General features: G+C 33.6%; 1 protein-coding gene across 1 annotated transcript; it reads left to right on the top strand.

Moving 5' to 3' along the window:
* On the top strand, positions 1–27226 carry mgl (low-density lipoprotein receptor-related protein megalin). Its single transcript, XM_070652092.1, has 23 exons — positions 1–330; positions 11401–11664; positions 11725–12003; positions 12067–14568; positions 14631–14678; positions 14753–15064; positions 15128–15748; positions 15808–19847; positions 19903–20282; positions 20340–20450; positions 20517–20650; positions 20715–21122; positions 21179–22657; positions 22716–22838; positions 22892–23059; positions 23124–23450; positions 23513–23641; positions 23705–24077; positions 24139–24273; positions 24337–25619; positions 25680–25926; positions 25986–26212; positions 26268–27226. The coding sequence occupies exons 1-23, from the start codon at positions 198–200 to the stop codon at positions 26468–26470; spliced, it is 13926 nt and encodes a 4641-aa protein (XP_070508193.1). The 5' UTR covers positions 1–197; the 3' UTR covers positions 26471–27226.
* Positions 27227–27974: the final 748 nt, after the last annotated feature.

Here is a 27974-nt window from a genome sequence, read left to right as displayed (position 1 = left end):
AAAAGATCTTCTGTGAAGAAAGTATTAAGAAATAGAAAGCAAAATTAGTGATAGAAAATAATTAACAAAAAGAAGATCTAATTTACAAGTGATGTGAGACATTTTCATGTTTTTCAGTTCTTTCACAAAAGTTGTGCAGAGCCGAAAAGGAAAAAAAAAATAATTACAAGTGTGTGTTATAATAAAAAGTGATAAGAATGGGGTGGCCATTTGATGGCAAAATTCCCCACAACATGGCACGAGCAAGGTCAACACAGTGGATTATATTTAGTTCTTTCATATTATTTCTATGTATACAACGGTTAAATGCTGATGACAGGGAAACAACAGGTACACATTTTAGTTACTGTTTTTTAAATTTTTTTTATATTTTGCTATAGTCGTCGACTATATTTGTTTTGCAACGACTGTTAAACCTACAAAAAATATTTTTTCTTTTGCTGTTTCTTATGTGTTAACATTGCAAATTCTTACTTCTTTAATTGTCAAAGGTAGTGAAAAGAAATTTTAATGTTGATAATAAAATAATTAAACAACGAAAGTCTCTTCTTTACTTTTGGCCATTCCATTCAGTGTTAAGATAATGAAGAAATAGTGCCATTTCATGTCAAAAGAAACAAAAAAAGATGCCGACATAATAGTTTTTAGTTAAATCCACTTTCTAGCATTAATTTTGCTGATATTTAAAATATTTAATAATTGGGAAATGTCAAACATTATCCAGCTAAATGTACGACCTTCAAAATTCCCCTATATAGACAGAATTTAATTGTACATGATGTTAATTGCACAAAAATTGTTTAATCACGTGGATATGAAAATTTGTGTTGAGATAAACAATCAGCAACAATAAATTTTCCATTGAAATTAAGCTGAGCTTTAATCCAGTATTTATGGATGAGCAAACTATTTCTATTTAGTACCTGTAATAAGAATAAATTATAGTATTGTGAATAAAATTTGACCAGAACTTGTTATGACCAGATTTGATCAAGCTTTGTAACTTTTTAACACTGGGGAATTCCAATCTGAAACGTCAATGCAGTACATGATGAACATTTTGACTACTGATGATCAAAATCTCCTTGGGCACCTTCATACCTAATTCTGTTCAAGTTCTGTATCCCTCCAAACCCCCCTAAATATGCCATTGCTCTTGAGTATGCTTACAAAATTGATTACTTACTCATTTACTTACTTCATGCAATCATGTTCCTATGTGGATCTTAGGTTGCAATAAAAGGCTTAAGTTGCACACTGTTCTTCGTCTTCATCAAGTAATTTTTGGAGCTTCTGTTCTCAGGTTTCCTTGTGGATCCAAGCAAAAGGTGTTTTAGCAAACTTATGTTTCTGTTCCAGCCCAGCAATGACAATTACATTGATTGATTGAGTATACTCATGAGCAAGCTCATTTAGATAAATATGCCCATTTTCAGTAAGAGGAAATGATGGATATATTAAGAAATATGCACCAATAAATCAAAATAAACATAAATCCAGAAGAATTGAGTTCCAATACATCGAATAAATGTTAAAATTTATAAACATATATGTGAAGAAATAGAGAGAAAAGTTTGGAATATGCCGGAAATGATTCTATTATTTTTAATGTTACGACTGCTGTTACAACAAACTTTCGAAGCTTTGTTACCCAGTCAGATGATGATTAAAATATTATGGTGTACTTAGATTGTGATAGTATACCTAATGACAATGAAAATTTCGAAAATAATTAGCTATATCATCAAATGATTCTCGATTCTTTCAAAACTTGATATGCACGAATGATAAATTTTTGGATGTAGAACTGCACACGTATATAATCATCATACAATAACATTTGTGTGAAATGTAAAAAATCATTTTTTTGTTGTTAAATTGAAGAAGCTATTCATTAATAATAGTTTGCGTTTGGGGATAATGAATACTGCAGGGGCAGAATGAGGTAATGAGCAATGAAAGAGAAACATTCCAGAGTTCATTTCTGTTTTAGTATATTCACACAGACAGATAAAAATCATAATGAAAAAAATACCTGGAACGTTCGGAATTGTTATTCAATCATCGGAACGAAATGTTTTCGATTGATAACCGACGAGACCATAAAGATGGACAATATTCTCGGATTTTGTTGGATTTTTCTTTGACTTGCTGTTTGTTTTAGTTCAAAAATGCAAATTATTGGCTTAAAATTCCCATATTTCAAGGTCGGCAGACGAGTTAATGAAATCAATAGATTAGTGAATTTTGGAAGCATCAAGAAATTATTTTACTCCATCATATTCAAGATCTTTCCATAAGAAGTGAGAAAACAAAAAGAAAAACAAAATGAGTAACAAAATTTCTGTCTGTTACTTTTTTGTGTACTATGCAGGCTTCTGTATAAAAATATTCATCAATAATATATGAATTTCGTTTGTTTTCTAATGAGTCACTTTGTACCATGAGCAATTAAAACTTAAACAATATGGCTTTATCAAACTTTATTGCCGGTGTTAATATAGACGAATGATTTTTATTGTCAGCTTGAGAAGAGAAGGAATTAAAAGAACGTAAAGTGGAATGTTTTTGTAAAGTAAGAATTGTTGACGTGTTTCATAATATTCTATATGAATCTTTTGACCTTTTCTTCAGAATATGTTGAATAAAAAGGATAAGTGGGTCAAATTTTGTATTATTTTGGGTGCTGTTGACTTTTGGAATACCTGCAAATTATTATTCTTGTATCTTTATAACATCCGATTGGGATATTTTAGGACAATGTCGATTTTCTGAAATCAGGTTCTCATGTTGCATATTCATCATGCAATTTTTATTACCTACAACCTGCATCAGATTAAATCACTAAAATGGACGTGCTCTTGAGTAATTCAGTATATTTTTCTCAATTTTGTGAATATATTCTTCAGCATGCTCTTGGATTGTTAAAGAATACAGTTCTGAGCTATCAGAAATTTCGCTAAAACCGGAGAACTTATCGGTGCTGACTGCACAGATCAATTGTGATCCATGGCCTTCCATAGATACCGCTTTAAACTAGCTTTTCTGCTGACTATCGCTAGACAATTCCGGATTCCAAATGCAATACTGTCTCTATCGAGTCAGTATATTGCAGCTCTATATTAAACTATCTTAATAACCTGTGTTTTGCTGAAAATTCCAAAACATAACTCATAAATATCGCATGACAGAGCGAATTTTTAAAATACCAAAGATATAACCTCAAGATCAATTTTAATGTCAACAAAATATAACTTGATTCAGGAAAGAAAGTAACACCGGATCATATAAACAACATAGATATACCTAATAAATTACACACAAATGAAATATGAATAAACAAGTTTTTCTCGTTATAAGCAAATGTATTTACGATCATTTTGCCGAGTATAACAAATAACAAGCAACATACAGTAACTCACAAGATCATTGTTACTTTCAAATTAATAATAGAAATTACAGCAGTTCTATTCATCAAGTCAATCTATTCTCTTGTACATAATATCGAATAAGCCTTAATATTCAAGTAGATTTATAAGAATATAGGAAAAGAAGGCGATGAATACATATGTAGATATAAAAATAGATTTTAAAAGACATTTATTCAATTTTAAGTAACCTTTCCTGTCATTGTCATCGATGCTAAAAGTTTAGATTAAATTTATTAAGTATTTATATGAATACTTCCTGAATACCGGCTCCTATGACTCATTAAATGGACTTTTTACAAAATTATACATTATGAATGTAAGTCGAGACACTGAATGTGCAATAAAGTAATTATGCATTTACATATTCACTTGTCCCTTCACTATGACATCGTTTTTCGTCTTATTTATCTTTTACTTGCTCGTTTTCATGTCATAAGCATGTCTCAAAAGAAAAAAAAAATATGTGTATCATGAAAACAGGGAAAGATGATAAAATAATTTACTTAAATTAGGTTTAATGGTGTGTCTGACTGAAAGTTTCACAATCAAGACTTAACGAAGCCACATAACGAGTATTACTTCATTTCTAAGAATTGTCTATTTCCGATCAGAATTTAAATTATAAATTATGTTGATTTTTTGGTATATGCAGGCAGTGTCTGATTCTGGAAACTTCGCAACTGGATATTTTTCAATTCCCAAGACTTGATAGTGAATTAAACTCAATTGAAATGTAAATTTTGCGAGCACGATACTATTAATAGCAATTCTTGAAAGTACTACTCATCGTATTACTGTATATGCCTGAAAACAATCAATCCTACTCCAAAAAAAAACTCACAAATTGTAGGAAGTTCAAGAAATTTCAAAAAGGAAATATTACTGATGAGTCTGTTTCTAGGCTATACAAATAATTATGATGAGCATACTTTTACTTTTCCTCAATATTGCCAATTCCTTCTTCTTTTAGACCTTAATGGCATTCAACTCTTCTTATTGTCTTCTATGAAGATTTCATTTCTACATTAAGTGACATACATTTGGAAGACAATAATTAAGCTGTCAAATCTGTTTAAATTTCAATTTTTTCAACTTATAGATTCATCAAGCTAAATTACGCAAGATGCTATTTTAAGTAAAGAGCATTCGTGATTTTATATACATAAACACTTTGCGAATTGGAGTCATTCACTAATTATGTCTAACATTTAGTATACATGGGATAGATCCGTACTTAATTCATGATTTCGAAAGAATCTTATAAGAAGTAGAGATGGGAGAGTAAGAACGTAATTTATGGACGATCCCCAAAGTAAAATCACTTTTCGAGGGGTCACGATTCTCGCTGTAATTGCTTAAAAACAATCTATCTTATTAATCTATAAGTGCTTGGTAAAAAGATCACTTGTTGTTGAAATTTAATGCTATTGTCATGCTTTTGTGTTTGCATACATTTGTACATACATACATTTATTTATTCATTCTGTTTTGTATCCATTGAGAAGCTATCATGATAAATTATGTTATCATAATGTAATAAAAAAAAAACGAGAGAAGAACGGTTTCCATTTTCACTTAATTTAAAACGGAAATTTTTATTAATAAATTTGATTTAAATGAAATAAATCAATTTGATGTATGCGGCAGGCAAAGTGAGAACAAACGTGAAAAGGGGAACTCTATATTCGTGTGACTAACTAGACACATTGTTGTCGCTATTGTTATAAAAATTCGTAAATCGGGACAAATTTGCTGTTAGAATTTATTTTATTATGATTTAATTGAACCAATTGCTGGACACACTTTACCTGTCGATCACAACTTTAACTTCATGTTTATGACGTCCATAAATGTTTTTTAACTCAAAATATTTCTCTGAATTTTGTACAAACTGGTTTTTGTTTTCGATATTGATTGTGTGTTTCTTGAATAAGAAGATATTCTGAGAATTGTGTTGAAAAACAAACCGCAGCAAAATATGAATGACAAAAAGAATTGTTCTTCAGTTTAGAGCATTCGATATCGAAAAAACCGCACCTTTAAAAAAAGGCATTGTGCAATATGAACACATTGTTGCCTTCCAGACGGCTTTTGAGGAAAAAAAATTATTGTGTATTGTAATGCATTGCAGAATATTGTATGAGAAACTTTCACTTGATTGAAACACTTCGGCTTACTTCTAGAACATGCTCGCGTGTAAATCTTATAAGATTTTTACAAACATTGCCACCATATTCGATTGTTTAAATGGAAAAATTAATTAACAGCAAATAAATTATCTACACCAGTGGTTGGCAACCTGTGTGCCGCGATACAATCTTTGGAAATTGTCATGAACTCAGTCCTTTGTGCGATTCCGACTGAGGCTTATCATGAAGGTGTATCGCGGCACATAGGTTGTCCACCACTGATCTACACCTTGCCCGGTGCCAACACCTTAATAATGTGTTTCACGTGATTAACAAATAAAAATCTTAATTTGGTGAATGTCCACAGTTTTTAAGTGAATGTTTACCTTCAAATTTAGCACTCAAATTTATTTGCATGCAGAGAGACAAGTTAAGAACAATGTACATATTCATGAACAGCAAAACTCAAATGAATTTTGATGATATCATTCTGTAGAAACCTTACAAAAAACCATCAATAATAGCTTCTATTTTTCAAATCGGTAAAATTTAGCAAAATCACGATTAATCCAGACTTTCTGGTGACTAATACACGTGAATAAAATTAATAATATCCTTTTATTTAGACTTTTGGAATCTAAAACGTAAATCAATAAATTTTAATGTTTTTTTCTCCAAAGCGGATCCATTTAAAATCCAATAAAAAAATATAAAACAAACAGGTGAACAAAAAAATATTCTTATAAGAATCTTCACGAGATGGGATTTTTTATGACATGAGGTTCTTAATGGGATCGTTCGTAAATTGTGTTAATAAGGAATTAGAGTTATGGTCCATTCACTTGTTACGTTATGCTTTTAAGGGAAGGTGTTGAGATTTTGTAACGGACTCAGAGGGTACCGAGGCCCGAAAACCGATTAAATCAAGTAAGTCCAGTAGTTAACACGTAATAAGTAAATGGCCCATATGGAAGCTCTATGGCTTCAAATCCCTACATTGATCATAGATTTTGAATCAAAGCCCGGCTTCGATCCGTATTTTGTATGAAATTATGGACTCGAGTCGATTCCATTCAATTTAATATTCAAATCGAATTCGAGCTCTGTCTTGAGCACTATAAGCTTATAACCCCCAACGAAGTCATAAATCATAACAAAAAAATTTGACAGTTCCAAAAAAAATATTAATGAAGACCGTTCATGCCCTGAAAATGATTTATCAATTTGCAATATAGTTAGCAAGTTCTTGTGTGCCACTTGTTGAATATTTTTGTGTGTTTATTTTATTGATTAGCTTATAAAGTAACTAACCTATAATAAAAGTGTCTAACGGGAATGAGAATTATTGTGAATGGATTTCAAAATTAGCACTTCATTTTGAATTTTAAGCTAACATTTTAATCGACTAAGAACGAAATTAAGTTGTGTGGATTTATACTAAGTTGATTTGAGATTAGTGTTGTTGAAGCTTCTATTAAGGCTGTTTTAGTCTTTTAATTTTGCTGAGAGCTCAAATCAGTTAATAGATCAAAAATCTGATCCAGGTTTGCAAGAGTCTTATTTGGTTTCGGATTCAGTTCATATCCGACACCATACCAGAGTCACACTGGTCTTTTACCGGATTTCGGCTCGATTAACCGATTTGTTCTATTCAAGTCTGCCTCATAAACTTTTTGCAACCATTTCGAAAGATTTTAAAGCATTTCTGCAGATTATTAAGAGAAAAAATTTCCATAATACACCATTATGGCGCAGCACGAATTTTAAACATTACTGATCTTATTCTTATAAGACAAATATTTATCAGTCAAACAAGTCCAGCTTCATAAACAACTGATTGACACGAGCCCGTATATTTTCTAAATTTCGAGTGGATAGTTCATTAATAGCTACATAATTTCTTTGTCGGTCTTTAATAGTCAATTTTGATAAGAAGCCCCCAAGTCAATGAATAAGAAACTGAAGTACAAAACAAAAGAAAAAAGGAGAAAGAAGAAAGAAATTGTTTATAACGGTGTAAACAGTTGACCCTCAAATACAAAGTCTCTTTCATTTCTTTTTCTCTCTCTCTCCTGACGAATAAATGAGTGTATGAATAGGTTGACTTTTGTTATGGTAGAATATGTATAAAGTCATCATGAATGAAAAAAACCTGTTTGTCTTGTTATTTATAGCCTAGAAGTCACCTTGAAAATTATTTTTTTTTTTTTTTTGCAATATCATCAAAGTCATTTCATGTCCTTTTACATAACTTCCGATCAGATGCCATTCCACTGTGTTCTGCATGATAAGAATAATGCGGAATTACGGTTGTCATCATTGTCGTCATTTTATGTTATATAATCTGCTAATATGACAATATATAAAATGTAAAAATAAGACATAAAACTGGTAGTAATGATGGATGAGAAATGAAATTACTCCATGATTTCACTTGGGTCTGAATAGGGTTTTCAATACCGGTATCGAAATACCGGTATACCGAAATTATTTGAAAACCGAAATACCGGTATCAAAGATTTTTTGAATACCGGTATTCTCGGTATGGAAAAATGTAGGGAAAATTTTAATATGTTTAGTAAATTTCAGATAACTTTTCAAAATTTTTCTATTAAATTAAACGAAACTATTTGAAACTCCAAATAGTCCATAAAAAATCGTCAAAAAAATTATTTACACTCATTAATTGTCAAATTACGTGCTAAACTTAACATATGAATTTTATATTGAACCATTATTTGGAAAATTGTTTTAACTGATTTTAGTTTTCATTATTAAAAAATGATGCGTAATATTATTTCTGAGTGTTATTTCTGATAAGTTAAAACTAGTCATCGAGTGCACATTAACTTGCTATTAGTTAGTTATAACAAATTTTTGTTTGCTTAGAGTTGGTTCATTTTTTTGCAATTCATATGAACATGTGAAAAATAGGTCCAATAATATCGAAAAATTTGTCCTTTCATATGGAAAACTTTAAAGTTTTTCTAAAAAGGAATCAATTTTTTAAGGTTTTTTACATACTTAAAATTATATTTTGAAGTGGTTTGAAGATTTATTAAAGATTTTAATAAACGGAAAAATGTCAAAAACACAAAATTTCACCAATTTCGTGACCTGAGACAGCAATTTTGTCCGAATTTCGATTACCGGTATGATACCGGTATACCGGTATTGAGATTTTTCAATACCGAATTACCGGTATTCAGAATTCGGTTCGGTATTGAAATCCCTAGGTCTGAATTATTCTCACGACATTCCAGTGAAAAAATCATCTGTTTGTAGCACATTTTTTATATGCTAAATGTCATTGCACCGTTTCTTAAGTGAGCTTTTGTTTCATAATTTTTTTGATATTTTTTTTTTTATAAAGTGAGAGTCGGAATTAACTTATGATTTTGGCATCAACACAAGTTTCACACACCTAGTCTCTAATGGATCTGTTGTGATCATAAAAGCATTAGAGAATTGAAGTCTAGATACCAATATGAGATATCAACTAACAATTATGTTTATGTCGGGACATCATTAGATAATTGTCTATCAGACTTAACATGACGTTAGAATAGTGTCTATTGTCTTCATATGTAATGTGCATTATACATGCATTTTCTCAATTTATGTCTCTCTCCTTTCGTTAATACATATACATAAATTTACAGCATAGCAAATTGACATTTTCATTAAGTATAGTTAAGTAAGAATGTACATGCAGTAATAAGTATTTCAATTTAACTTACATATTCTGCGCATAATGCAGGAGCTGTATATATGCGATTCTTGAGTCAAACCTTGAAATGGTTTGAAACGTCATCGCATTTCTAATTCGTAGTAACTTTTTGTTAGCATCATAAATGGAAGGTGATATTTTCTAAACTGTCAAGTTATTTGGATGCCGATAGCTATGAATGTATTGGTCTCTGTTTCTTTTGTTGAGTTCATCGACCTACATTTTTACCTTCTCTTTCTTCCTCTCTCTACTCATTTTAACATTTTTTTTTCAAAACTTTTTTATGCTCATTTACGCACTTAAACTCTGTATAGCCACTTTTATGGACTTATAGAGTATACGCATATAAATGTTCATTCATTATTATTGATTACTTTAGAGTCTCATTATGTATTGTTAGGTACTCAATTTCTCATAATACAAAAATTTGCAAATGATCTCAGAGACAACGTTCCTTAATGACAGTTGAATAGATATTAACATTCACTTGTTCTCTTGTTTTGGAAGAGACCGTCTTAGACATTGGAGGCAGACTCGGATTAATTTTGGGAAACTTGGGCATTTACTCCTAATGGACAATGACCTTAGTCACCTAAATGATCATGATCAAGAGTTTACGCGATCAATGTTATTGAGCATATTCATAAGCAAGATTCTTGTCTATTCTGAGTATACACAGAAGTGAACCTTAGTCATACATTTACTTCAAGTTCATCCTACAAATTGACTATATTGCTAGCCAATTGTAGAATTTCGTAATTAAATTTGTGGTCTAAGTACGTTACTGACCCCTAAAACCGACTCTGCCTCAACTCTACACTAAAGAGAGTCAATACCTTCAAAATCTTCATATGCTGTACACGATTAATATTCGGTAGACCATTCCAGACGAAAAGTTTTTATTGACATCTGAGTCTATACAACTTATGATGGCAATTATGATGGAGATGGTATTAGAGCTTAAGAAATCATCAACAATAATGTTGGAGAAATTTTTCATGCTTCTTTTATGCTTCAAGCCAAATGAAAAGAAAATTAAAAAAAAAAAATAGAGAGAAATTTTACATAGACTATTGAAAAATAAAATGAAATGTGAATAAAAAGATAAGAAAGTTGACAGTCGGTGTGACTCATATTACGTTAATAATTAATGCGTTATTTCTGTTATTTAATTCTTTATATGGCGTATCCACTATTACACAAAAGTGCAAATGAAATTTGAAACAAACAAATAATTTCCTTTTGTTTTAAGTCACTTTCATCTAGTCTATAGACGTGGGATGGCTTAATTGAATGTAAAATTTCAATCCCTTTCTCCACACTTTAATGCTTACAAAAAGCATCCACTCCTTCAAATTGTATGTACATGATCGAGTAATTCATGAATTCAATTCAATTAAAAAGAATGAAATTTCTTACTTCCACATACAAGCTTCTTACAGCAATTCGTGTGCATTTTTCTCTTTTTTTGTTATGATTGAATTAAGTATTTAAAAAAGGAAATGTACTCAACTATGACGATTCGGAACAATTACTCTCATGAAATTCAATTTAAACGTATTGATTCGAATTTGAAGCATAAACTGGTGCTGTTCATGTTAACGTATGTGTAAATTATCTATTGGATGTGAGGGAATCTCCTCTAAACACGTTGATGACTTTATACTAGATTTTATTTTATTTATTGTTGGATTTTAATTCACGCATTAAAAGATAAATTTATTTTTTATTCACGCAATTTTCTATTCAGCATCGCCTGATGATGTTTGCGTGTTTATCTGGGTTTATGTACTTACATTTGAATGACAAGGAAACGATAATGCAAGAGCTGGATATGCAATTCAAATTTCATTTAATTTGGGCATTATCTCTCAATAGTAATGGATTGAGTCAGGCAAATTTCACATAATATCCATCACATTGTCTTCAATCATAATTGGCATTTTGAAAATCTTTATGAAACTAACTAATATAGACATGTGGCTACTATTTCATCAATTTCAAATCGTAGTGTTATGATTCACTAGAAACGTCTGCATTGACAATGGAAGAAGAGACTTTCCCTTTTTTTACAATAAATCTCTAATTTTTAAATTATCTCAAATTACAGATTCATATAACACAACAGTGCCATGTTCTAGTGGAATGTTTCAATGTTCCGACGGTAAATGTATACCACAAATTTGGGTGTGTAATTACCAAAAGGACTGTGAGAAAGGCGAGGATGAATTTCAGTCATGTCCTCCGCCAGACTGTGAAAATGGTCAATTTAGTTGTGGCAGATATGAATTTAATAAAACATATTGTATCCCACCACATCACAAATGTGACATGATAGTGGATTGTGTGGATGGAAGCGACGAAGCAGAGTGCTGTAAGTTTCAGAAAAAATGTTAATAAGGCAGACACAATTTTAATTTTCAATTTCCCACAGCTTATCGCAAATGTCAATCTGATGATCTTCATTGTGGATTACCAAGCAATCTAACAAGTCTGAATACAGGTGGTAAGCAGTCAGATCCATGTGTGCCACCAGAAAAGAAATGTGATGGTTATCTTGACTGTCGTAGTGGGAAGGATGAAGAAGGTTGTTCAGGCATTTCTTGTCGCCTTGATCAATTCAGATGTGCCAATGGCAATCGATGCATAGACAATGCATTGAAATGCAATCATAAAAATGATTGCGGTGATAATTCAGATGAGACTGCTTGCAGTAAGTTTTCATTTATAGCTTATAAGAGTTCAACATATAAAATATAACTTTTCTATCCAATAGATTTCCCACCATGTCATGGAGGTCAATTCAGATGTGCCAATGCTCTCTGTATACCAGCAAATTTCCATTGTGACGGATATCATGATTGTGCCGATGAAAGTGATGAGGCCAATTGTACAGCTATTGCATGTCCCGACAATAAATTCTTGTGCCCCAATGGTGGTCCGAATAAAGCACCAAAGTGTATTGCAAAATCACAGTTGTGTGATGGAAAAAGAGATTGCGATGATGGCGCAGACGAGGAAACTGCTTGCTCAACATCTTCATGTCCAGCATTAAGTTGTGAATATAAATGTGGTCCATCATTAACAGGTGGACAATGTACTTGTCCGACTGGAAAAATGCTTTCAAATGATAATAAGACATGCTCGGATTTAGATGAGTGTATGGAATGGGGATATTGTGATCAATTATGTACAAACAGTGATGGTTCATATACATGCCATTGTGCACCTGGATATTCACTTGTAGACAAATCACATTGTGTTGCACCCGACCCAGCAAGCTTAGAGTTAATTTTCGCATACGATAGAGCAATCATGAGAATGCAACATCATGGATTAAATTCACATCCAATTGCAAATGCAACAGGTGCAAGTGGCTTAGCATATCATTATGAACGAAATTTATTGTTCTGGTCTGACATCAAAACTAGAAAAGTTCAATCATTACTATTAAATAATGACGATAAGACATTCCAAGGTAGTGATTTAACACTTCCAGGAACTTGGTCACCAGGTGCTCTTGCAGTTGATTGGATTGGAGACAAGCTTTATGTTGCAGATTTAGTTGGTCAAAAGGTTGATGTTTTTGAATTGGATGGACGATGGCATGCAGTTGTTTTGGGCTCAAATCTGACAAATCCTGCTGATATTGCATTGGATCCTACATCTGGATTAATGTTTGTTGCTGATGGTGGACAAGTTTTACGTGCTCACATGGATGGAACGCATGTTAAATCAATTATTTCTGAAGCAGCTTATAAAGCATCTGGCGTGACGACTGATGTTATTGCCAAGAGAATTTTCTGGTGTGATTCACTTTTGGATTATATTGAGTCTGTAAATTATGATGGTCAGCATCGTGTGATGGTTTTAAGAGGTCAACAAGTTCCAAGTCCATCACGTTTAGCAATATTCGAAAATCGTGTTTATTGGACAGATGCAACGAAACAAGGAATAATGTCAGTTGACAAGTTCCAAGGTTCATCAAGTATCGAGTCAATTTTCAAGGCAAAAGACATTCGAGATCCCCGTGCAATCATTACTGTACATAAATTAAGTCAACCAAAAGTAGCTAATCCTTGTGGATCAAATAATGGAGGATGTTCACAACTTTGTATTGTAACAGCAATTGTTGGTTCCGGAGATACAACAGTTCCATCAAGTTTAGGTTATCGTTGTGCTTGTCATACAGGATGGCAACTTGCTACTGATTTAAGAAACTGTTATTTAGTTGAAGAATTTTTGATGTATTCACAACAGAGATTCATTAAGGGAAAGGTTCTTGACCCAGCAATTGAAGGTTTTAGTGACGCTATACTTCCAGTCGTTTCACGACGAGCTCGTTTTGTTGGATTAGATTTTGATTCACGTGATGAACATATTTATTACTCAGACGTACTACAAGATGTTATTTATCGTGTTCATCGTAATGGAACAGGAAGAGAAATTGTTCTTGCATCACAAAATGAAGGTGTTGAAGGTTTAGCAGTCGATTGGGCAGCAAAGAATCTTTATTATATTGACAGCCGTAAAGGAACATTGAATGTTCTATCCACAAGAAATGTTACATATCGTAGAACTTTATTAAAGAATCTCAAACGTCCTCGAGCAATTGTTGTTCATCCCAACAAAGGTTTCATTTATTTCTCAGAATGGGATAGACCGGCAAACATTACAAGAGCCAATTCTGATGGAACAAACCTTTTAGTCTTTAAAAACGTAACTCTTGGGTGGCCAAATGGTTTAAGCATTGATTTCATTGCTGATCGAGTTTATTGGTGTGATGCTTTATTAGATCATGTTCAACATTCAAATCTTGATGGAAGTGACATTAAGACAGTAAATTCTGGACTCATTAGACATCCATTCTCAATTGTAATTCATAATGATTGGATGTTTATTACTGATTGGCGTTTAGATGCTATCGTTCGACTTAATAAGCTCACTGGAAAACAAGAAGAAATCATGGTCCGTGAACCTCAAACAAATCGTCTTTATGGTGTTAAAGTCTACAGTCGTAAAACACAGACGATTGCTAGTCTGCATCCTTGTTCATTTAATAACGGTGGATGTGAGAAAATGTGCTTTGCAATAGCTGATAATGTAACAGATGTATTGCATGCTAAGTGTGCATGTCCTTATGGCGAGCGCTTAAATTCTGATGAACGTTCATGCATATTAGATCCAAGTGCAGAACCTCCGGTACAAGCTTGTCCAAATTCATGGGATTTCACATGTAGAAATCAAAGATGTATTCCAAAATCTTGGATTTGTGACGGTAAGTGATATAAAAGGTTAATTAAATCAATACTAGATTATAACGCTTGTTGGAATTTCCAGGTGATGATGACTGTCTTGATAATAGCGATGAAGAACAGAATTGTACGAGTAAGTTCATTATCAAATATCATGAATAAATCTCAATAAATAATTTAAATTAAAACTGTTATTTATATCCACAGAACCAACTTGCGGCTCAAACGAGTTTCAATGTAAATCTGGTCGTTGCATACCACTCAATTTTAGATGTGATCAAGAAAACGATTGCGGTGATCATTCCGATGAATTTGAATGTGGAAATGTAACTTGTGCTGCATCTCAATTTGCTTGTGAGAATGGTCGTTGTATTCCAAATATCTGGAAATGTGATTCTGAAAATGATTGTGGCGATGGATCGGATGAAGGTGATTTTTGTGCAGAAAAAACGTGTGCCTACTTCCAATTTACTTGTCCGCGAACAGGTCATTGTATTCCACAGTCTTGGGTTTGTGATGGTAAGTTGTAGTTAAATTTTATTATCCGCAGAACTGATTGTAAATTTACTTATTAATGATTAGGTGATGATGATTGCTTCGATAAACAAGACGAAAAGGATTGTCCGCCAATAACATGTTCTGCGAATCAGTTTAAATGTGCTGACCTTCGGCAGTGTATAGAAGAAAATTACAAGTGCGATGGAATACCCGATTGTAATGATGGCTCAGATGAACTTGGATGTCCTTCAGTAGAACCTAATCAATGTAATCAAGAGAAGCATTTCCGCTGTAAAACTTCTGGAATTTGTATTCCAATTGCATGGCATTGTGATGGCTCAAATGATTGTGATGATCATTCCGATGAACAAGAATGTGGAACAATTACATGTCCAAATAACTTCTTTAAGTGTAAAAATGGAAAATGTGTATTTAAGGCATACGTTTGCAATGGTGCTGATGATTGTGGAGATAATTCAGATGAATCACATGAACATGCATGTGTACCACCACCATTTAGATGTCCAATTGGTCAATGGGCATGTCCTGGAGTTCATGAACGTTGTATTAATTTAACATCAGTTTGTGATCAAAAACAGGATTGTCCAAATGGTTCTGATGAAGGTCAAGGTTGTGATTTAGCAGAATGTATGCATCAAAATGGACGCTGTACAAATGGCTGTCAGAAAACACCTTTGGGAGCTTGTAAGTAAAGCTTAATTTTAAATTCGACCATGTCCTTAATATTTTTTATTAATTTGCAGTATGTATATGTCCACCTGGAGAAGAATTATCAGATGATGGTGTCACATGTAAAGATATGAATGAGTGTGATCCACCAGGCTTATGTTCTCAACGATGTGTGAATACAAAAGGATCTTACTTCTGTTCTTGCACCCCTGGATATGATATCCTACCTGATAAACATCATTGTAAGGCAGTAAATCATTCATCAGCATTCCTTGTGATTTCAAATCGTCATTCAATACTTGTTGCTGATTTAAAGGAACAAGGACTTGAAAGAGTTCCAATAATTGTTGAAAATGTAGTTGCAACAACATCAAACATGCATACAGGCACAATATTCTGGTCTGATATGAAGTTGAAGAAAATATCTCGATTAGATCGTGGACAGGAACCAACTGACATAATTACAACAGGTCTTGATCTAGTTGAAGGCTTAGCATACGACTGGATTGGTAAAAATATTTATTGGTTGGATAGTAAATTGAACACGATTGAAGTATCGACAGAAAATGGAACTGAAAGACTTGTTCTTGTACGAGAAAATATTACACAGCCACGAGGTATGTGTTTAGATCCAACACCAGGTCAAAAGTGGCTTTTCTGGAGTGACTGGGGTGAAAATCCTCGTATTGAAAGAGTTGGAATGGATGGAACCTTGCGTGAAACAATCATCAGCAATAAAATTTACTGGCCTAATGGCTTGACACTTGATATTGCCACAAAACGAGTTTACTTTGCCGATTCAAAATTAGACTTTATTGACTTTTGTTATTATAATGGAACCGGTCGTCAACAAGTATTAGCCGGAAGTCATTACTTGCTGCATCCACATTCATTAACACTATTTGAAGATACACTTTATTGGACTGATCGTCAGCTTAATAGAGTTTTATCGGCTCATAAATTTAAAGGAAATAATCAAACTGTCGTTTCACACTTGATCTCACAGCCACTTTCAATTCATGTCCATCATAAAGTACTTCAACCAATGGGTGAAAATCCATGTGATTCAGCTGAATTTAAATGTCAACATATTTGTCTATTGAGTCCATCAGAAAAGAATGGATATGTATGTAAATGTAAACCAGGATATAAACTTACTGGTGACTACAGATGTATTGAGGAAGAACAACCGTATTTGATGGTTCTCAAAGGCAATCAAATTATTGACGTTCCACTAAGCAATGGAAATGCAAGAGCAGGCTCATTAACACCAGTTGTTGGTATTGAAAATGGAATAAATCTTGAATATGACAGGAAAGGCGAACAAATATTCTGGCTTCAAGGCAAAGAAGATGATGAAGAGAACTGTACAATCTATGTTACACCTTACGGTGGTGGAAATAAGACAGAGTTCTTACCAGATTCCGGTATTGTTGGTGCTCCATATGCAATTGCTTTTGATTGGATTGGAAGAATATTATTTATCGGAAATCGCATTGCAAGCAACATTGAAGCTGTTCGTGTAAATGGAAAAACACGTTATCGTGCAATAATTCTAGCCAATAATGGCGAAAAGGAATCAGTAGCTAAACCAAAGTCATTAGCACTTGATCCAACTGAAGGAAAAGTTTTCTGGTCAGATGAAGGAGGTTATGGAGTTCCAGCTAAAATTGGAAGAGTTAATATGGATGGTACTAATTCAGTTATTCTTAATGAGATTGAGAATCCTGAAGCAATAACGGTTGATATTGAAAAGAAATTTGTTTACTACAGCACAAGACATCCACCTGGTATACATTCCATGCGTTATGATGGTACAGAAAAGAATGAAATCTTGGGTGAACAACACGATATTGCTTATCCAAAAGCTCTTGGAATATTGGAGTCAAGACTTTTTTATTTAGATCCAACATATGAGAAAATTGTCAGAATTGACCTTCCAAGTGGTGACAATGCTAAAGTTATTCTTGACAATGAAGGAGACTTGAAGAATATGATTGTATTCAAAAAACGCACAATGCAACAACATCCATGCATGACACAAAACGGTGGTTGTGAACACTTCTGTTTGCCAGCTGAAGGTGGATCAAGAACATGCGCTTGTGGAATGGGATATAAGAAGGAAAATGAAATCACATGTACACCTTATAAATCATTTGCAGTTGTTTCACAATTAGACGTCGCTCGTGGTTATTCACTGAAAGACAGCACTGACGCAATGGTTCCAATTGCAGGTCCAGGTCATCATATTCTTCATGTTGATGTCGTTTTTAGAGATCAATGGATTTATTGGGTTGAATTCAATAGAGGACATTGGAATGGAATCTTTAGAGCTCGTCCAAATGGAACTGATGTACAACATATTATTAAAGATGGAATTGGAAGTAATGCCATTAGAGGATTAGCAATTGATTGGGTAGCTGGTAATTTGTATTTCACTAATGTCTTCCCACATGAGAATTACGTTGAAGTTTGCTGGCTTGATGGAAGTAACAGAAAAGTAATTGTCAAAACGACAACGGATGCACCACGTGAACTTGCAGTAAATCCAATTAAACGAATCTTGTATTGGATTGATTATGGACAATATCCAAGAATTGGTAAATCATACCTTGATGGTTCCAATTGGACACCAGTTGTTACAAGCGGAATTTCAAATCCACGAGATTTAACAGTTGATATGTTGACTCATGATGTATTCTGGGTTGATTCAAAATTGGATATGATTCAAAAGATTTCATATACTGGTGGAAATCGTCAAGTTATTAGAAGAAATCTTCCAAATCCAATGGGTATTGCAATTCACGTTAATGATGTGTACTGGGTCGACAGGAATCTTTTGACAGTATTTAAAGCATCTAAATTCCCAGGAAACACAACAGTTCCTGAGAAGCTTAGAACTAATTTGCAAAAACTTCGTGACATTGTCATTTATGATCAATCTAATCAGCCTATGGATGATAATAATCCATGCTTTAAACTTGGCAATGGTGGATGTGATCAACTTTGCTTCAGTTTCCCTCCTGATGGTTCATTAGTTAGTGGACGATTGAGCTTTAAATGTGACTGTGCAACTGGAAAATTAGCATCTGATGGACGTCGTTGTGATACCGAAAGCGAGTATATCGTCTTTGCAACTCGTACAGAAATCCGTGCAATTGAACTAGATCCAAAATCAACAAATGTTCCTTTCAAACCAGTTGTGAATCTAACAAATGTTGTTGGACTTGATTTTGATTATACTGATAATAAGTTGTTCTTTACACAAATAAGACCATGGTCAAAGATTGCATGGCTTAATGCTGACATTCCAGAATCAAGTAGTATTAACAATATCATTAGTCGTGGTATTAATCCTGAAGGAATCGCATATGATTGGACACAAAAGAAAATTTATTGGACTGATAGTGCAAATGCTTCAATATTTGCCATGAATCTTGATGGATCAGATCTCATTATGATATCACGTGTAGAACGTCCTCGAGCAATAGTACTCGATCCTTGCAATGGAACTCTTTACTACACTGATTGGGGTAGATTTGGTACAACAGGAAAAATATTCCGTACAACAATGGCTGGATCATTAAAAAAAGCAATAATTGATAAAGATTTATCACAGCCAAGTGGCTTAGCAATTGATTATGAGGAGAGAATGCTTTACTGGACAGATGCTGTTCGTGAGAAAATTGAAAGATCAACACTTGATGGAAAGAACAGAGAAATTCTCGTTACAGCTACAATTTATCCATTTGCTATATCAGTTTTCCGAAACTACATCTATTGGACTGACTTACAATTGAGAGGTCTATACAGAGCTGAAAAGCATACTGGTGCTAATATGATTGAAATGGTCAAACGCTTAGAAGATTCTCCAAGAGATATCCACATTTACAGTAAATCACGTCAAGTTTGTCAAGCAAATCCATGTAATCAAAATAATGGTGGATGTGAACAGAGCTGTCATCCAGGATTAAATGGAAAAGCAGAATGTAAATGCGATGATTCGACAAAAGCTGTAAATGAAGGCAAAATGTGTGCACCAAAGAATCAAACTTGTGATGCAAGCAAATTCTACTGTAAGAATGGAAAATGCATTTCACGAATGTGGGCATGTGTAAGTATCAATTGATTAATTGTCGATGTCTTAATCTAATAATTTCTTAATACAGGATGGTGATAATGATTGTGGAGACAACTCAGATGAAGACACAAACTACTGTGCATTCCATTCATGTTCACCAAATGAATTCAGATGTAATAATGGCAGATGTATATTCAAAACATGGAAATGTGATCATGAAAATGATTGTAAGGATGGATCTGATGAAATCAACTGTACATATCCACCATGTGCTGACGGTGAATTCACATGTCAAAATGGTCGTTGTATACCACAAGCACAAGTGTGCAATGGTGTAAATGATTGTAAGGATAATGCTACATCTGATGAAACACATGAAAGATGTCCATCTAATAATACATGTCCAGCTAATCATCTGAAGTGCGAGAAAACAAATATCTGTGTTGAACCTTACTGGCTTTGTGATGGGTAAACTTAATGATCAATATGCTTTAAGGGAAATAGCTAATGTGAATTTTCATTTAGTGACAACGATTGTGGAGACAATTCAGATGAAGATGCTATACATTGTGCTCAAAGAACATGTCCTCAAAACTCATTCAGATGTCCAAATCATCGCTGTATACCAGCAACTTGGTAATTTAACAAGCACATTCATTAATATCTAAAAATAATTAAACCTCTTCTTTTATCATAATAAAGGTATTGTGATGGCGATGATGATTGCGGCGATGGTGCTGATGAGCCTCCAGAATATTGCAAATCTGAAGGTAGAACCTGTTTCGGAGATCTCTTTACGTGTGACAATGGAAACTGCATTCCTCGAATTTATATATGTAAGCACCTTATTCTCAAAATCTACAGCATCTTATTAATAATCCAATTTATATCATTTTACAGGTGATGGTGACAATGACTGTCTTGATAATAGTGATGAAGATAATCGACATCAATGTAATGACAGAAAATGTGATCCTGAAACAGAATTTACTTGTGAAGAGAATAAGCAATGGGGAAGATCACAATGTATTCCAAAGAAATGGCTTTGTGATGGAGATCCTGATTGTGTTGATGGTGCTGATGAGAATACAACAATTCACAGCTGTCCAACACCACAGCCATGTGCTGATGACCAATTCACATGTAGCAATGGAAGATGTATTAACAATGGATGGATTTGTGATCACGATAATGATTGTGGAGATGGTTCCGATGAAGGCAAATTCTGTAATTCTCAGTACAAGACTTGTTCATCCCAAGAGTTCACATGTCAGAACTTCAAGTGTATTAGAAATCAATATCGATGCGGTAAGATAATTTTATGGAACAGCAAACGTCATAATTGTTTTGAAATTATTTTATAGATGGCGAGGATGATTGCGGTGACAGATCTGATGAAGTAGATTGTAAGAAAGATAATACAACATGTGCAACTGGACAATTCCAATGTAACAATGGACAATGTATTGATTACACACTTGTGTGTAACAAAGTATCAGATTGTCCAGATGACTCAGATGAACCACTGCATTGCAATGTAGACGAATGTGCGAAAGTAGAAAATAATCAATGTGGACATAAATGTGTTGATACTTTAACAAGCTACTATTGTGATTGTAATCAAGGCTATAAGCTTCTTGCTGATGGCAAAGCTTGTGCTGACATTGATGAATGTCTTGAAACGCCGGGTGTTTGCTCACAACACTGTTCAAACACGCCTGGTGGCTATTATTGTAAATGTGATGAAAGATATTATGAACGTCAAAATGACGAGCATACATGTAAAAGAAAAGATAAAGACACACCATGGATTATATTTACAAATAAATACTACGTGCGTAACATTTCAACAGATGGATCAATTTATAATGTAGTTCATCAAGATCTAATGAATGTTGTGGCAATTGATTTCGATTATAAGGACCAGAAAATGTATTTCTGTGATGTGACAGCCAAGACTATATTTAGATCAGATTATGGCGGCGATGGAGAAAATAAAGTAACAAAAGAACCTGTAATCAAGCATGACTCACACGGTTTAGAAGGTTTAGCAATTGATTGGGTTGGAAGAAAACTTTACTGGCTTGATAGACATTCAAAGAATCTTGATGTATCGGAATTAGATGGAACAAACAGAAAGACACTAAAGAGTGGAGTTGTAGATCCAAGAGCAGTTGTTGTCCATCCTGGAATTGGATATTTGTATTTCTCATCATGGCATTTACAAGCTTACATTGCAAAAATGGGAATGGATGGATCTAACTTTACTAGAATTTTAACATGGGAACAAGATATAGCATGGCCAAATGCACTTACCATCGATTATTTCACAGATAGAATTTATTGGGCTGATGCTCATTTAGATTACATTGCATTTACAGATCTTGAAGGACATAATCGTCATGTTGTTTTATCTGGTGCTAAAGTTCCTCATGTATTTGCTTTGTCTGTCTTTGATGATTATGTCTACTGGACTGATTGGAATCTTAAAGCAATTATGAGAGCAAATAAGTTCAATGGAAAGGATTTACAAACTTTACGAAATACAACACATCGACCATACGATATCCACATCAATCATCGATTGCGACAAGTTCCGTACACAAATCCTTGTGGTGAAAATAACGGAGGATGTACTCACTTATGTCTGTTATCACCTCCACTTGAATCATCTTATTTGAATATTGAAGGATATATTGAAGAAGGAACGCCTGGCTACAAATGCGCCTGTCCAAATCAGTTCTATTTAGCTCGTGATGGAAAGACATGTATTGCTAATTGTACAGCTGGACAACACAGATGTGGAGGATCTGATGAAAAATGCATACCATGGTTCTGGAAATGTAAGTACTTCCTTTAATTATATCCTGAACACGTATTAATGAATTTTTTAAATTTAAGGTGATGGAGAGCCAGATTGTAAAGATAAATCGGACGAACCTTCAACATGCCCACAACGTCATTGCCGTGCAGGAACATTCCAATGTAAAAATAACAACTGCACACCTTCAGCAACTATTTGTGGTAAGTTATCCATAAAATTGTTTAAATGTCCGTTACTTATTAATAATTTACAGATGGAAACGACGACTGTGGAGACAACAGTGATGAACAGAACTGTGACTTGCCATGTCCCGATTCTGACTTCAAATGTAAATCAAGTGGAAGATGTATTTTGGATAGTTGGAGATGTGATGGTGATGCTGATTGTAAAGATGGAAGTGATGAAGATCCAGCAGTATGTCGTAAGTTTAAAGTCATTTACAGTATGCCGCAGAATGAATTAATTGTAAAATAATATTTATTTAGATAAACGTACATGTGATCCAGAAACTGAATTCAATTGTAAGAACGGCAGATGTATTCCAAAATTATGGATGTGCGATTTTGATAACGATTGTGGAGATGATTCTGATGAACCAGCATACATGTGCCGTCAACGAAATTGTACAACAGGATGGAAGAGATGCCCAGGTCAATCAAACTATCGATGCATACCCAAATGGCTCTTCTGTGACGGAAAAGATGATTGTCGAGACAACAGTGACGAATTGCCAGAAAATTGTCCAGTTTGCAATACTGACACAGACTTCAAGTGCAAGAATAATCGTTGCATTCCTAAACAATGGACTTGCGGTAAGAATGTACTATATATAAATTATTAAGGCAATACTAATGTCGAATATGTTTTAAAATAGATTTCGCTGATGATTGTGGTGATGGTTCCGACGAGACTGAAGCACTCTGTAAAGGAAAATATCGAGAATGTTCAGAATCTGAATTCCGTTGTGAAAATGGCAAATGTATTTCATCTCGTTGGAGATGCGGTAAGTTTCATGATAAATGAATTCAAACCTTAAAGTTACTAAAATTCTATTTAAATTCTGTAGATCATGAGGATGATTGTGGCGATGGATCTGACGAGTTACACTGTGAAAACTTCCAATGCAAGAACGGAACATTCCAATGTAAATCAGGTCATTGTATTGCTGCATACTTCAGATGTGATGGGGATCGTGATTGTAGAGATATGTCAGATGAAATCGGATGTCCACCAAAATATCCTGGTGGTCGATATTGTCCAGAAACTAGATTCCAATGTAATAACAATTTCTGTGTATTCAATACTGATGTCTGTGATGGTTCAGATGATTGTGGAGATAACAGCGATGAAGCACCTTCCGTATGTTCAACATTAACATGTGACGCAACAAGGAAATTCCAATGTGACAACAAGAGATGCATTCCTAAGTTCCAAATTTGGTAAGTTGATTCTTGCGACTCTTTTATAGCAATTCTTTTAATTATTATTCTCTTCCTGTAGCGATGGAATTGACAATTGTGGAGATGGATCTGATGAAAATAATCACACACTTTGTGGTGCTAAAATCAAGCCTTGTGATCCTCAAACTCAATACACTTGTGCAAACAAGAAATGTGTTGAACGAAGTCAAGTTTGGTAAGAATCAATTAGAGGTTGAGCCTGACTGTATCTCTTATTAATTATAAATTTTATATACAGTGATCATAGTGACGATTGTGGTGATTTATCAGACGAATTAGGATGTCATTTTACCAGCACATGTTCAGAAGCTACGCTTGGAGGATGTGAACAATCATGTACTAATATAACAAGTGGAGGATACATTTGTAGCTGTTATCAGGGATACATTATTGATGCAACAAATAAGAAGAAATGTTTAGATGTTGATGAATGTGCTGCAGGAACAAGCTTGTGTTCACAAACATGTACAAACGTAAATGGAACATATTCATGTTCTTGTGTAAATGGATTCAAACTTGTTGATGGAACAACTGGAATATGTAAAGCTGAAAAAGAAGAAACGACTGTAATTTTCACAACAGGAACGAACATTAGAGCCTTCAATTTGAAAGAGAACAAAGAGTTTGAAGTTATTGCCTCTGAAAAACGAATTGAATCAATTGATTATGATCCAATCAAGCAAATGGTATTCTGGGCTGATAGTAGTGATCGTACAATTAAGCGTTCATACATGGTTAATGCAAGAGATGGTGAAGCTAAAATCGGATTTGCTCAAGATTTGAACATGAAAGGAAATTCAAAACCAACTGCAGTTGCTGTTGATTGGATTGCTGAAAATCTTTATTGGACAGAAACAGATAGAACTGGAAGTAAACCGCGAGGTCGTATTATGGTTGCAAAAACTGACGGACGTTATCGAAGAGCTCTTGTTAATAATGGACTTGAAGTTCCAACATCAATTGCTGTAGATCCACAACTTGGTAGACTTTATTGGTCAGATGCTGGATCAGCACCTAAGATTGAAGTATCTTGGATGGATGGTGGAAGAAGAAAGCCATTGATTGTTGATGGAATTCGTCATCCAGCTGGTGTAATTGTAGATTATGATCAGGAACATAGAATTTATTGGGTTGATATGAAATTGAATACAATTGAGTCAATCAAACCTGATGGAACAATGAGAAAGGTTGTAATTCGAGGTGAACAACTGAAACATCCAATATCACTTGATGTATTTGAATCAAGTCTTTACTGGGTATCACGTGATACAGGTGATCTTATTAAGCAAGACAAATTCGGAAGAGGAGTTCAAGTTGTCGTTCAACGTGACATTGCCAATCCTGCTGGAGTTAAAATTTATCATGAAAATCGATATAATACATCTCTTAAAAATCCATGCTTTAAGAGTACTTGCTCACATCTTTGTTTGTTAGTACCTGGTGGATGGCGTTGTGCTTGTCCAGATAATTCAGTACAACCACAAAACCATAGAAGCACAGCTGAAGTAATTTGTGATGCTGGTATGTAAATCATTAAAATTTGTAGGAATTATTTTTGATAAATTCCTTTGTACATTTCAGTTGCCGAAAGAGAACGACCTTTACCACTTATTTGTAAATGTCAAAATGGAGGATTCTGTAAAGAAGACAATGGTGACGTTGGTTGTGACTGTCCAACAGATTTTAGTGGAAAGTATTGTGAAAAATATCAAGGAGTGCTGCATTCAGCTGGTGGAAATGCAACCGCAGCTGTATTCATACCAATTTTAATATTATTGTTAATGGGAGCAGCAGTTGGGTCATGGTATATTATCAAAAAGAGACCATTGTAAGTAATTCAAGCTTTGTTGATTATATCCAAATATTTACCTAAATTCATAATTCCAGTGGAAAGGCAACATTAGGTTTATCATCATCACAAAGTGTGTCATTTAGACATGGAACGAATGTAGAGTTTAATTCACCTGGATTTTCACCAGGCAATCCAACATCGCCATCATTACCGACAGATCAAATTCCACCTATGGATTCATATAATCTTGAAACACTTAATAAGAAGAGTAGAGATTTTTCAAATCCTATGTATGATGCTGTGCAATCAGATTCACATATGAGTAAGTTAAAACCATTTAAAATTTTTAAATAAAATTAATGATATTAATTAAACAGCACGAATATATGACGTGCCAGCAGATGCAAAAGAGCCCAGTACACATGTCGAGCCATCGTCAGCAGTAATTGCTCCAAGTAGTATAGTACATCGAACATCACCTCAACTTCAGATAAGACGTCCACGTGAGCTTGATCCAACGCATGTAGATACAGGCAAAGATACACAAGCGTTGGTTGAAGAAGATAAATCTGAATGCTGATGAATAAAACAATTAAATCAGTGCATTGTTAGATATTACAAATCAGTTTAGAACGGAATCAAATCTAATCACAAAATGGAAACATTTTTCGTTATATTTCTTTACCAGCTACTGTCCTAACTTATTATTATATTTTTTATTTTATATTTTCTTTGAGCTAAGCTCTTAAAAAAAAGCAATTTTTATCAATTGAATGTGTAATGTTGAATGTTTTTTGAAAAAAGAAAAAAAATTGTTATTTTTATATATATTATTATTTAATACATTCCTTTTATTTATGTACATGATGAGTTGTATGAGTCTCCTATTTTATTTTATGTCTCTCTCACACAAAGGTGCATGAATGAAGCAATCAGACAATCATATCTATAGAAAATCTCTTTACTAATACATATTATTGCAAGAAAAAATTTTCATAAGACGATTATTAGAAACGACTGAAAAATTATAGTATTTTATGTAAATGTTATATGTCCAAAATTTTCAATGATGCAGTACTACATATATGTTATTGAGCATTACAAATATCCTTGAAGTTATGCCTTAAACATGAACCGAGTGAGCATTTTCTCTATCTTCAAAGATAATATTTAAAGTAACTAAATTCTGGTAAAATTTTATAAAATTGCTACTAAAAATGTTGTAGATTATCACTAGTGCCTAACTTGTCCGAGCGACACAAAGGAGAATAACCTTAGCGACACAAATGGAGAAGGATTCCCTGGTGTACAAAAATACGTTGTGACTAGTTGATGGCAAGTTAATGTCCTGTTGATGACTAGTTCTAACGTATTTTTGTCCACTCGGGTACGACACGGAGCTTTTAAGGCTCTGCTAAACCTCTTTTATTAACACCAAATGGAAGCCGCCTATTTTTGGCAGCCTTATGGACGACAAACGAAGGCGGCTTCCATTTGATATCATTTAAAGAGGCTTAGCGGAACGTTCTTCATTTGTGTCGGTCTAGGCAGAAGTCCATGCAGGTTCCAAATGGACTCCCAACTCCAAGTAACCTTCAAATCACTTTGAACCTTGTGTCGCTCGGATTAATGTCCTTTACATCACTAAAGACTAAATTGTTTATTAATAAAGAAATGTTAAAATGAAAATTAGAGTAAGAATATCCACCAAAGTCGAGAAAATGCTCAAAAGTAATAAAAAAAAATCTTGTGGATAATAATAAATAATAATCAAAACCTTTTACTTTGTCATACTTTATTTTTTAAAAAGTGTATGAATTTACTTCTGTATATCTTCTGCATCATAGTACTTATTACGCATTTGAAAGATGAAGAAAATGAAACATTCCTTGTAATAGCTTCCGTTTTATATCTTTACTTGATAGGTTGTTAAAAATGTTTAAGTTAAAATTCTACATTTTGTAACTAAGAATGAAGGAAGGATGAATAAAAATGAGGAAAAATACGATAATTTGATGACTTTTTAATTATATTTAATTTAATGACAATTTAATTTTCCACAGAATGTCTATATAAGCAAGCTG

Source organism: Chironomus tepperi, unplaced genomic scaffold (assembly GCF_022539635.2).
Source record: "Chironomus tepperi strain 1889 unplaced genomic scaffold, CSIRO-AGI_Ctep_v1 contig_48, whole genome shotgun sequence".
NCBI lineage: Eukaryota > Metazoa > Arthropoda > Insecta > Diptera > Chironomidae > Chironomus > Chironomus tepperi.
The sequence above is the reverse complement of the archived record's forward strand: the minus strand, read 5'-3'. Positions and strand labels throughout refer to the sequence as shown.